The 12,100-nt window shown below is 43.5% G+C and overlaps 1 protein-coding gene across 1 annotated transcript in view; it reads left to right on the forward strand.

Moving 5' to 3' along the window:
• COL9A3 (collagen type IX alpha 3 chain) overlaps positions 1-12,100 on the forward strand; it is a 217,412-nt gene that overhangs the window by 83,558 nt on the left and 121,754 nt on the right. The window contains exons 11-16 of the mRNA XM_086929605.1: positions 611-667; positions 2,341-2,394; positions 3,366-3,419; positions 4,532-4,585; positions 4,715-4,768; positions 6,311-6,364. Coding sequence (XP_086785731.1) covers positions 611-667; positions 2,341-2,394; positions 3,366-3,419; positions 4,532-4,585; positions 4,715-4,768; positions 6,311-6,364 — 327 coding nt within the window. The remainder of the gene's footprint in view (positions 1-610; positions 668-2,340; positions 2,395-3,365; positions 3,420-4,531; positions 4,586-4,714; positions 4,769-6,310; positions 6,365-12,100) is intronic.

Genomic DNA, 12,100 nt, shown 5'->3' on the forward strand with positions numbered 1-12,100 from the left:
TTTGGGTTCATTAATAGGCATCTACTTCTGCTTGTCCTCTCAGTACTGCAGGCAGAGTGTGGGGGTTGAGTCTGTAAGGCCTTTGGTGAGAGTCTGAACTATCTGCTTGTAGAATCACTCTTGACTGTACAGGCACCTTCAGCCTGGTGCACCTTCTCCCAGCTCAAGGTAGCCTAGACTTATCAATTGTACAAGCACTTTGTGGGGTGAACGCCTTGTGTAATTCAAGCTATTAACCAAAACTGGGTACTCTGAGATTAATTTCTACACCTTGGGCTATCTTTGGTGCATGCCAGCCCACATAGCCCTAAGAGCAAAAGTACGTTCCTTGGGTCTTTCTTTTTATATAATGCTTTTTTTTATTGACATATCTTATGTGCTGCATATCATTACAATCCGCTCCTCGTGGCCATTGTACTGCACTTTAAATAATAAAAGACTGAATAAAGTAATAGAGTCTTATAACTCAAAGGTATATGCAGCATACATTAACACGCTTAGCTGTCAACCACTAGTCCTTCTCAGCGAAACGCCTAGAACAAATAATACATTCCTCTTGAGTAGAAAAAGTTGTGAATAAACCTTTAACATATCTGCATTTTTTTTCTAGTGTCCGGCAATATGTCCTCCCGGTCCACCCGGCCCTCCTGGCATGCCCGGCTTTAAGGTAAATAAGCCTGGCACATTTCCTGTAAATGAAACTCAGCTAAAGGCATTGTTTTCGTATGATTTTATTTACATACCAGTTTTCCTCAAGTACGGGAAACTCGTTCAGACACAGTGCTCATTGGCATATGTTCTAATGCGAGTTAATATTAAATGCCATATGCCGTTCAGTAACACAATCCAACTGAGGTTGACACAACATCAAACCCCTGTGCTTGCATCGATCATTAAAATTATTCTGTATGGTCACTGTGCCACTCGGCAAACCTACCCCTTCCGCTTCTCTCCTTCCTGAAGACATCTATGGAACGAACCCTGTGCGTTCTACAGAGCACTAGACCCCATCACCTTTATTTGCATATGCACTGAACAGGAGAGATTTGGGTAAAAGGGCAAGCAAGAATATTCATGAGAAATTTCCAAGGCCAAGTAAGGAGATCCCAGTCTTAAAGAGGTGCATTGAATTGATGCTCAGTGTTATACCAGTGAAACATGGGATTTGTCGGTGTCATTGTACTCCAGAAAGCATCCATTGTTGGCACCATCATTTCCATGACGCTTTTTGTTGGATGACATCACTGTACGCATCGAAATATTTGGATTGTTGACCGCATTGTTTCGATAAAGGCCTTGGGGAGGATGGCAATAGTTCATCCATGAAAGCATTGATTTCTATGGTAACACTGTATCCATGACTCTATTGGTTTAATTGATACTAATGTACTATGCCTTGGTTGGTTGGCATCGTTGTTGTATGAAAGCATTTGGTTGGCTGGCACCATTTTAATGTGAAAGCGTTGGATTGGATGGATTGGACGGCACTGTTGTACTATGAAAGCATTTGGTTCGCTGATATCATTGTAGGGTGATAGCATTGTATTGACTAAAACTATTGAATTGTAAATAAATAAAAATATCGGTTTAGTTGACATTACTTTGGCATGAAATCACTGTGTTGACAGAAATCATTTTCGTATGGAAGCATTGGGTTGGCAGACAATGTGGGAGTTTGAAAGCATTGGACTGGCTGGCACTATTGCATTGCAAAACATTTGGGTTGGTTTGTTCCATTACTTTAAGAAGCCTTGAGCTGGTTGGCACAGCTTTAGTATGATAATGTTGGGTGGGTCGGCGCTATTATATTATGAATCATTGAGATAGTTGACAGGATTTTGTATAAAACATTTATGTGGCAGGCACCATCAAAGCATGAACACATTGGCTGGGCTGACCCTGGGATGCTGGAATGTACTGAGCTGGATGGCAGCATTAAATGATGAATGCACAGGGTTGGTTGACGCCAATTCTCTGTGAAATCAGCTGATTGGTTGACCCAATTGTACTGTGAAAACAACAAGTTGGTTGAGGCCCCTTTATTATGAACTCATTGGGTGGGCTGGCACTAGTCTGTCTTTGAAAGATACAAGTTTGTTTGAACCATTTGGCTATGAATGGCTTGGTTAAGGCCACTGATTTCCTATCATAGAGGAACACCTCTTGAGTTATTCAAAAGCCAAGCTCTGCGGCCACCTGTGGGATGCTTGGTTCAGACTAAGTGGGCTGCCGTGGGCATTGTCCTATATTCCCATTGCACGCTTGAAGTCTGCTATTCAGCATGGACAAATATCAGAAACAGTAGGCATTTTCAATGTGGGTATTTCTTTTTTATCTTAGGGACACACTGGTCACAAGGGAGAACAGGGCGAAGTCGGAAAAGATGGTCAAAAGGTAAGCTTTTCTTTTTTCTTAGCAACTTCAAATCAACACTTGAATGATGAGAGCTCTTGCACAACCTCTCTCCATTCTATGGACAGTACATAATTTGTAACAAAATAAGTGCCAGCTCCCCAAAATTTGTTCAGAAGCCTTCAGCCGGCCTATTGGAAGTTCAGGGTGCCGAATACTAAGACTCTGTTGTCTTGGTTCTGCCTTATGCGTCTTTAATCCACCAGCAGTCACTCGCTGATTCTTTAGGTATCTCTTGCAGGTTCATTTCCTCTGTGCAACTGTCTTTCCTTTTTTCCCTCCCTTATTTTTCTCTCTTTTATTTTTTTTCAATGGAGAAAAATTTGTGGAGTGAAAATAAGTTCTGCCGCCCAAATGCAAGTACCAGTGCAACACTGGCTGTGGGTTGATTCCCTGTTTCTCTATTTGTCAATTTTCCGGCCACATCATCGTTTGATTTCTTTCCATGTCATAGGTTGACTCTTTCACCCTATCAAGAGTTGATTCCATGCTTACAATGTGTTAAGTAAACCTTCACCCGTAAAGGTGGCTCCCATCTTGCTTATAAATTATCATCTGCCCTCTGAGTGTATCTTTCAACATGACCAGATTTCCCTTGTCCTCTAGTTTGTTTCACATCTGTATGTTAGAAAGGTTCTGCACATAGTCAGTACATAATCCTGCTTTGGAGAAAATATCAAACCACTTCATAGGTCGACAGTTCTCCACTGTGATCAAATCTTTTCCGCTCTGCTGGCGTCCAATTTACTCTTCAAATAGGGTTTATTTCACTCTGGCACTCTTCCTACCTCCACCAAACACCTACCGACCAGTTAATTGAACACCACCAGTTGTTTGTGGGTGTATTGAAAACAGAGAAAAGCTTGTAACAATCACTAAAGAACTTAGTAATTTGTTTATAGAAATCATGAATAAATGTAGTGATTTTTTTAATACGTGTTTCTCTGTTTTAGGGTGATCCTGGTCCTCCGGGACCTGCTGGGATTCCAGGAAGTGTCGGATTACAGGTACAATAAAATATTGATTAATGCGAAACCTTGTCGCTGGATCTCAGTGTTGATTTTTTCTGATCTCAGTCTGCAGTATTCAAATCATGCTTAACTCGGCGTGTTTCGTTTCTGGTCATCAGCACATCATTGAAGGCCCCTCCAGGGTTCACTGTCGATTTTCCTGGAGATCATGGACTTCACCATGAAACACTTGCTGCTCTTTCTTGGACTGTTCTGAGCAGAGAGGGCAGGTTAAGGCCTGGGCAAACCCTAAAACCCTTGTTCTGCCAAATTAATGGTCACACAAGTACCCCTCCTTCTCAGATCCTGTAGTGTATGGTATATTTACCTTTTTACACCCATTTAAGAAACATGCTGACACAGTGGTACCCATCCTGCCCGTAGATGGTGCACGGGACAGGTCTCAAGGCGACAATGCTTGGAGGGTATGAAATACTTAGGCCTTTAGAGTAGTGTTGTAGTGATCCAGGCAGGTGGAGTTCGGGGAGATGTTCTCTGTGAAGTGGGATAGGAATTCCCAAAGCTTTTTCCAAACAGCTGCAAGTTACGGTGCCACTCTGGCTTCTTCCTCCTGTATAGTGTGCAGTGAAGAGATTTCACATTGCATTGCATCTTCACTTTAGCCACCAAAGTTCATGCGTTATCAGGTGGGGTATGCTGGAATTCAGATAAGTGGTCTAAAGGCAAATGGGAGATGTGGATAGCCACATGCCTCTGAAAGACTGATAAGGCAGTGACGAAACGTTTTCGGCATTAGATGTTGCCTACCTGACGCGACTACATTTGCTGTAAAAGTACAGTTCCTTTAGATCTGGAGACCTTTCAGCTAGTCTTCTGTATGGCAAAGGACATCTCCTCCAGATAGGGCTCTGGAAGCTCTTTACTAGACAGAAGCAGTGTCTTCTCCCAGAATTTCATGTATATAACTCTCTTAACTAAATGGAGTTCTGGTGAGATGGATCTTTGCGCCTGGGTCTGGCAGCACTCCGAGATTACTGCACTGTTTCTACACTCAATGGTCACCTCTGCGTTTCACAATCATTGCGTAATCTTCATTTTATTTTGCTTTTTGTTTTCTGAAATCTGTATTGTTTTTCATTTCTTTTCAGGGACCAAGAGGTTTGAGAGGCCTAATTGGCCCACAGGGTGCTGCCGGAGACAGAGTAAGTTGCCTGAATTCTGCATAATAATTGTCTTTTTTGATCATTTTGACGGGATTCATATGTTTTACATAGATTTATTTTCACCTGGGAATGTGAATCAGATGTTGACTACTCTCCCCTTGATTGTAGGGTCCGACTGGCTTCCGAGGTCCCCCGGGGCGTCCTGGACCACCAGGAAAAGCTGTAGGTATCTTGCATTCATTTTGCGTTTGTCATCATAATGTTATTTGAGTTGTCTGACCGCTTTGATTTATCACAATATTTTAAGCAATTGGTATGAATTCATCATTCCTTGACATGGTGAAAATGCTTGGTTAAACAAACAGCTGCAGGCTCCCTCATGGCCCTGGCGCAGAAGGCTTCAAATAGCAGAGTTTCAAAAGGGTACTCTCGCAGATCCTACCCTGTGGCACTGGTGGCTTTTGTTTAGATTATCTTTCCATTGCCTTACTTTTTCTTAAACTGGAAAAGCTCGTGAAACAATCTAACATTTATGTCTTATTCATTTACCTTTGCGAACTTAAAGCTTGCAGGAACTTCACCAATGAAGAGGCTGGACACTTCAGTCACAGTAGTCTTTCCAAAGTCTTTTTGTATTGGTCTTGATACATAGCCATTATTGTGGCTGTGTCAAGGACACCTCTGATTGGTCGGGCTAGCCCTGATTTTGCAGTGTACTCTCTCATTCCGGAAGCTGTACACAAGAGTGCATGGCTTCCATCCAGTTACCATACTGGACTCCCCCCACAAACCACACCTCTGCATGTCTGCTCATTCCAGTTTTACCAGACTGTGTAAAATCAAACCGTGTGAGACTGCTTTAATGTTACCTCCTATAGGCATCTTCTGTCTGCGTTTCAGTAGCTAGCGGACAATTGTATTGGTGTCATTTGTATTTATAATTTTTTATCATTTCTATGTTAGTTTTGTACCTGGAAAACAATAACTCACCAATCCTGGTGCAAACCAGTGACATATCAGAAATGTTGGTAACACTCTCTAAGCGCTTACAGGAATTCATCATGTTCACTGTGACATCACAAACACACATTGTAGCATCTCCTGAAAACTGTGACATATGCGCACTGCAGTGTCACATAAACTTTGCGGCCACATAGCCATCCTGTGAAAACAGAGGTACATTTTGACTTGTACATTGTAATCATCGAAACAAACAGTACAACGTGACATCACATCTCAGGTAATCCATGTCATCATACACTGGGACATCAACATTTGGATTTCTGGAGGTTGAATTGCCTTTAGCGATGAGCTTCTGGCATAGGTTCCAAAAGGATCTCTCATTTTAGTACTGTGACGTTGTGAAATTTACGCTGCTTGACAGTGTGCCACTGTGACCTTAAGCTATGTAATGTCACTCTGCGTTCCCCTATGTCACCACCTTATGCTGTTTTGTGCCACATGAAGGCCTCTGTGCCATACCACCTCTTGTCACCTTATCCCATGGCACTTTTGTACTGCACTTTGTCCTATGTAATATCACTCTCTGTTACTCCTTGTTGTGAATTTGCACCCTATGTCTCTCTGCCATGCAGTGCCGCCTCTGTCATTCCACTTTACGGTGGCTGCATTCTGTGCAATTTTAGTCACCCATTGCTACCCAATTACCTTTTCATGTTGATACCGCTATATCCGGTCTTCCACACCTCATGCATTGACCCAGTGTGATGCCAGGCTCACTGAGTGCTCTTTGTTTGATCCTAGGGAGACCAAGGAGAGAAAGGACCAACAGGCTACTTTGGACCCAAAGGCGACCTTGTAAGTGAAATAAAAAAATTAAAACAATTGCATGAGAATGTGTGGAGATGAGTAGGAGAGTGATGGATGGGTGATCTTGGTGCAGACATTAGTTCCACAGTGAGAACTAAGAGCACAGTTAGTTTTTTACTTCAAAACCCTGTGACGTCCTTTTTCTATTTGCCCTGTCATCTTGGCTGCTCCCTGGGTGCTTCTTGTCCTATCAGAGAACACTTTACTGAGCTGTACACATGCTGGTCTTATCAAAGGGCAGCATGTTTAGCTGTATGGCCAATATCTCCTTACCCTTCTTCCAAGTATCTGGTGTAATCTGTCCACTGGTTGCTGCTGGGCAGCTCTCCAACGTGTACACCAAATTCATCCATTCTCTGGCTCTTCGAAGGGCGATTCTATGTTAGATTTGCTAGTGTGCATTATCCTGCCCTCTAGTTATTGTTCTAGACAACCTTAACCCACTCCTTAAAGGCCACCCTGGGAACATAAACTTCAAGCACATATCTGAGAAAGACCCTTTAGATTGCATTAAGGGTAGCCTTGCAGTGACTTTAGATTACTTCACCCTCTTCCCCCGCCCCCGACACATTCAGTCACAGGTACAAACAACTTTAGTTTTCCAGCAGGTGTTGTATGGAGCATACAACCTCAATGGTAACACAAAAGAAAACATTTGTCAGTAAATCTGGAGCAGTGTGATCAAGTCATATCAAGGTTTATAGGTCTGGCTTCAAGTGCAGCTGTCTTCTTCACCTATCATTATCAATTATTTAAACTATACATAAAGTGTCCTCTTGCTCTGCCCAAAGAATCATTTTTTATTCCACCTAATGCTGGTTGATTGGTGCACCATGCCAAAGAAGAGCTTCTGTTGCAATGCATGAGAGCCCATTTCCATCTAAAAAGTACACTGAATCATCATAGATTACATCTGTTATCTCACAGAGGCATTTTATACAGAAAGCAAACATGTTTGACTTTGTTATTTCACTCCACCAGGATGTTGATAGTATTTTAGTCCAGACTCAAAATGCAAGCCAGACCTATGAAATTTACTAGGGATTGCTTGTACTTCTACCTGTAAGGGTGGGATGTGACATGGAGAATACCCCATTCTTCAAGCACTTTCAATGTCATAACACGTTTTATAAGAACAGCAGGTATAACAATTGCAATAGGTGTCTTTCTCCAATTTACAAAGATCCAAACAATGAATCAGTGTCTGGCCAGCAAGGCAAATTAGGAAGTGAACCCTTCAATGACAGAAAAAACACAGAAGAAGGGACCACCAATGCTGGAATGTTTGAGGGCCCAAAGAATTACTAAGGTGAATTATGACTATCCATAAAGAGAAATGCTTCAGCCAATTCTACATTTGTGATAGGCCACTCTGAGCTGCCACCTCCAAAATGTAGTACCCCTCAAAGTTGCCATGTCAAAAGCCTTCACTATTCCTCAATGGAGCTTTTTCTATACAAACACACAACATCCCAAACACATCTCCTATACATCCAGATAAAGCCTAAATATACAGATTTCCACCTCATAGCTAAGAAGAGAATTGACTCTGATGCTGCATTTGTATGTAACCTATATCTTGATGGCAAAACCTTCGGTGGCATCCATAACCCTTCAAACAAAAGAGCTGCTAACATCAATATTGAAAATGCAGGTCAATAAGTATCAAAAGTCCTAAAACCCCTGTCTGAAAGACCACATATTGAATAGATGAGTTCTGTTTTTGAGAAATCAAAGGGTGGTCTGACAGGAATGCTCCCCCTAGGGAATCACCCACTATACCCTTAAGGAAATACCTGAGCTTCTAGTCTTCATGTTAATGGCACACAGAGAGGGATGTCATACAGGGACATGGCATTATACACCCCATTAACACCTATAGCACATATACACTGAACAGTACTTTTATTCGGGGGACTCTTTTCACCCATGTTGGTCCTTACATAATGACGTAGCGGCTTACAGTACCCTCATGTGCAGGATGGCAGGCACATACAACATACTTAGTGACAATTTTTGCACACTTTAGCTTTCCGATAATTACCATATACAGATTAGGGTATCAAATGTATCTCTGCCAGTGCTTAAATGCTTCACTGAAGGAGCTATGAACATGCTTCCAACCCAGTCTGGTTTCTCTTTACTGGAATAGCCTAGTCATGTAAGCTTTTTAATGAGTCTTCCAAGAAACATACTTATTAAATGGAGTTCCTGGTCAGGCCTTAGCTTTGCTTTCCCTTCTAGTTACAATACAATAACTTCTGCCCACACATTCCATCAGTGCATCCCAACACTAAGTTGAATTGTACATTCATCATGGGATATAGATTAAATGCCGGTCATTAATGCTACATTCTCCTCTATGACAGGCTTAGTACACCCTGAATATTCTATTGCTGTGTGAGTTGTCGCTGAGTGATCTATAAATGTGCATATTAATATCTCTGATGTCAGTTACTAAAGCTCTGCATTCCTCTTTGGCAGCAATAGTGTGTCTCAGAGTGCCCTGTGACTATTAAAGCATAAAGTGTATGTGTCTGTGTGTATGTTTATTTGCATGTCTGTGAGTGTGCACTCTGTTTGTTTCTGTGTCCATAAATGCCTTTCCTTGTGTTCTCTAAGTGTCTGTGGGATGTTACATAGCAGTAACCTGGTGAACTACTACAGGTCTGTAGTTGTGTATGAGATAATTGCTCTATGCCTATATTTCACCTTGTGTGAAGTGTGTCAATAACACCCTTTTTAGGTCTCGCTCGAGACCTACTGTAGCCAAGTTGCTTGTGAAGGGACCTAGAGCTGGGGACGAGCGCCGATTGCACCTCGTGGACGCGCCCCCTGGCCCCTCCCCCCCAGCCGTGCACATCTCTTGCTCCACATTCACAGTGGCAGCCTCTCACAATCACGCGTGCACCCACAGCCACACTCACCGAAGCCCACACACACACACACAGAGACACACACACCCCTCCCCAGTACTTCTGACGATAGTTAGATCTTACCTATTCAGGACTGCAATGGAAGTCCAGAGTGCAATCCCTGAGTGTAGCTTCTCGTTTTTTGTAGCCCCATGCATCCAGAGTAGTCCCTCTAGTCTCCTAGGGAACTCCGGCGGTGAAATCTGGAGCTGCGTACTGGTTTCGGTCGAGCTAGCGCTGGCGATTCTTGTTGGGATGGGGTGTAAAAAAAAGGCGTCAGGAGCTGGCCGCGCGCCGACAAGCGCTGTGAGCGTGTACGGCGCCGGCGTCAGCTTCTCTCGCGTTAGCACAGGATCTGTGCACGAGCCAGCCGGCAAGCGCTGTGAACACATGCAGCAGCGTGCGCTTGTTAAAAAGTGGCATAAAACTGAAGCACACTGCCCATCTGATCGAGCTCCGAGTTTGAAAGTCCAGCTGCGTGGTGGCCAGTCTCCTTACAGCTCCCTTCCTCTTTGAAACCGAAGTCCCGGATACGGCTGAAGCGAGCGAGCGGCCGGCGCACATTCCGCGCCTGTGGAACGCCTCTCCGCCCCCCACCGACACCTGCAGTCCATCCGCCCATCGCGCGCTGGGGGCACACCCCCTCCGCCTTCCAAGCAGCGCCGAACTTCGGTAAGTTTGACTGCGCCGGGTTCGTTATGCGTCTAGGACGCGGGACACAAAGTATTGCTTGCGCTTCCTGTGGACAGCGCTGTGCAGCGGAGCTTGGAGTCTCTCCTGGTGCTTCCGAGGACTGGACATTTAAACCCGGCAGAGGGGAGCTTCATTCAGGTAAGCCCCGCTTTATTCGCACCAGTGGCCTCTTTTTCAGTGTGGTATGAAGCTGTGCTTGTTGTTTGAGAAACACCCTGCGCTGCCGGGTCTGTAGGGTCCACCGGTCTCTTTGTTTGGGAGTCAGATTAGTGTCCCCTCGCTGGGCAGATCTGTGAACTGCTCCTGCAGCAGGGAATATACATCTACACTTTCTGACTGGTGTCTGGACAACTGAGCACCTCACTCTGCTCCAGAAGTGTCCTTCTGTTGTGTCCCGGTGTTTCGCTTAGTTCTTGGCATTGCCAACGAGCTCGGCCGTTTTTATATCACATTTTATTCCAAGTGCCACCAGTGCCTACGTAACGTTTGTTCTTGTGTTTGAGTGTCCTCCTTATATTGCAGTGTTATATCTCTGTTCCTTTTGTACGCCCTTGTAACCGGCACACGTCACTTTTTGCTCCTGTAATGCACCGTTTGCTACCTCGTGTATTTTGTTGGCTCACGATTGTCACTTTTGTAATGCACCGTTTGCTACCTCTTGTATTTTGTTGGCACACGATTGTCATTTTTGCTTCATTTAATGTAACGTTAGCTTTTGTATTTTGCTCACTTGTAATGTTCTCATGTATCAGTTATGTTCCTACTGTGAAGCGCTCTGACACCTTCGGGTAAAGTCCGCGCTATATAAAAACGCATAAATAAATAAATAAAGACAATGTATGTGCACTGCCAATGCAGCTACTTAGCAGGAGCAGTAGTGACGCATCTTAACGTTATGTTCTATACTTTCTTCTTTTTAGGACTCTTCCCAAAACAACCCAGAGAGAATAGGGCCAAAGTCTTTTAAACGTTCAGAGTTTTATTTGGCACGTATTAAAATGTTGTTTCACCATCACCTTTAAATGCACAGTACTGAATGAGAAATGTCAGGCTCTTGTGTTAACCAGAGGGAGTGTAAAATGCAGATTGGACTCGTCAACCGAGGGGACGCTTGAGTTGTGGAAATCTGCTTTTCTCATTTGCCTGTTGGTTCTTGTGTTTGCAGCAGGTTGGCTCAGCGTGTGTACCTGCACGCGTGCGTATTAAATGTCATCATGGCAAATAGTCCGTTTTTTCTGTGCACTGCAACCGTCCTCCTATGCTCAGTTGCATTGCAGCGACAGAAGACGCTTTAATGTTTTTATTCTGTCACGGTATTAGCACGTGCTGCTGTAAACATCCCGCCATACCTTCCTGCGCGCCTTCCTGTCAGAGGACGGGTACATGGCCCAGTCGGATGCCAGATTGTTGTGTGTGAGTACATTTAGACAGCACGTTACAACCAGACGTCGGTTGTTCGAAACTATGTCCACTTGTCTAGCAAAAGGACATATGTAACCATATTTTAAAACATGCATTCTGTGGATGAATACAAACATAAAATGTTTTGGATTTTTTAAATGCCAGGGTAATGTGTACATCTTCAACAAAACAACATCACCCAATGAATGATACTTTTGCTTTTCTTTCCAGTATAAAATATCCAAAAGAACATCAACTTAAAAATAAGTTGGGGAATAAAGTTATGGTCATTTTGACACGACCCCAAAGTATTTGAGGTATTGATTTATGTATTTATTCTGAAGTAACCTGTGACGTAGCGGTACAAACCCAGCCGTGAAACTAGAGGCTTCTCTTGAGTTAGGCCTTATCCCATCTGCTTTAGACAGTTATTGTTGCTTGTGTTAGGTTTGATTGTTACTTAGGAGGCAGAGGGAGATTGTTGGGAACACACTACCTACCTGTTGACATCCACTCCGGCATTACATTCATAACCTCAAGAAAGCACGTGAACAGGGACACGTTATGTCTTGTACCATCCACTTTTTTCCAGGGAGGAAGGTGCTTGAGTCATTTTATGCCAAGGCGCTGTTCTAAACTCGAATTTGATTGATTGAGCTGCTTGTTGTCAAAACGTATACAATTTATATTTTGTTGGAATATGGAGGTGGCATTC

This window comes from Lissotriton vulgaris, chromosome 7, assembly GCF_964263255.1.
Source record: "Lissotriton vulgaris chromosome 7, aLisVul1.2, whole genome shotgun sequence".
Taxonomy (NCBI): domain Eukaryota; kingdom Metazoa; phylum Chordata; class Amphibia; order Caudata; family Salamandridae; genus Lissotriton; species Lissotriton vulgaris.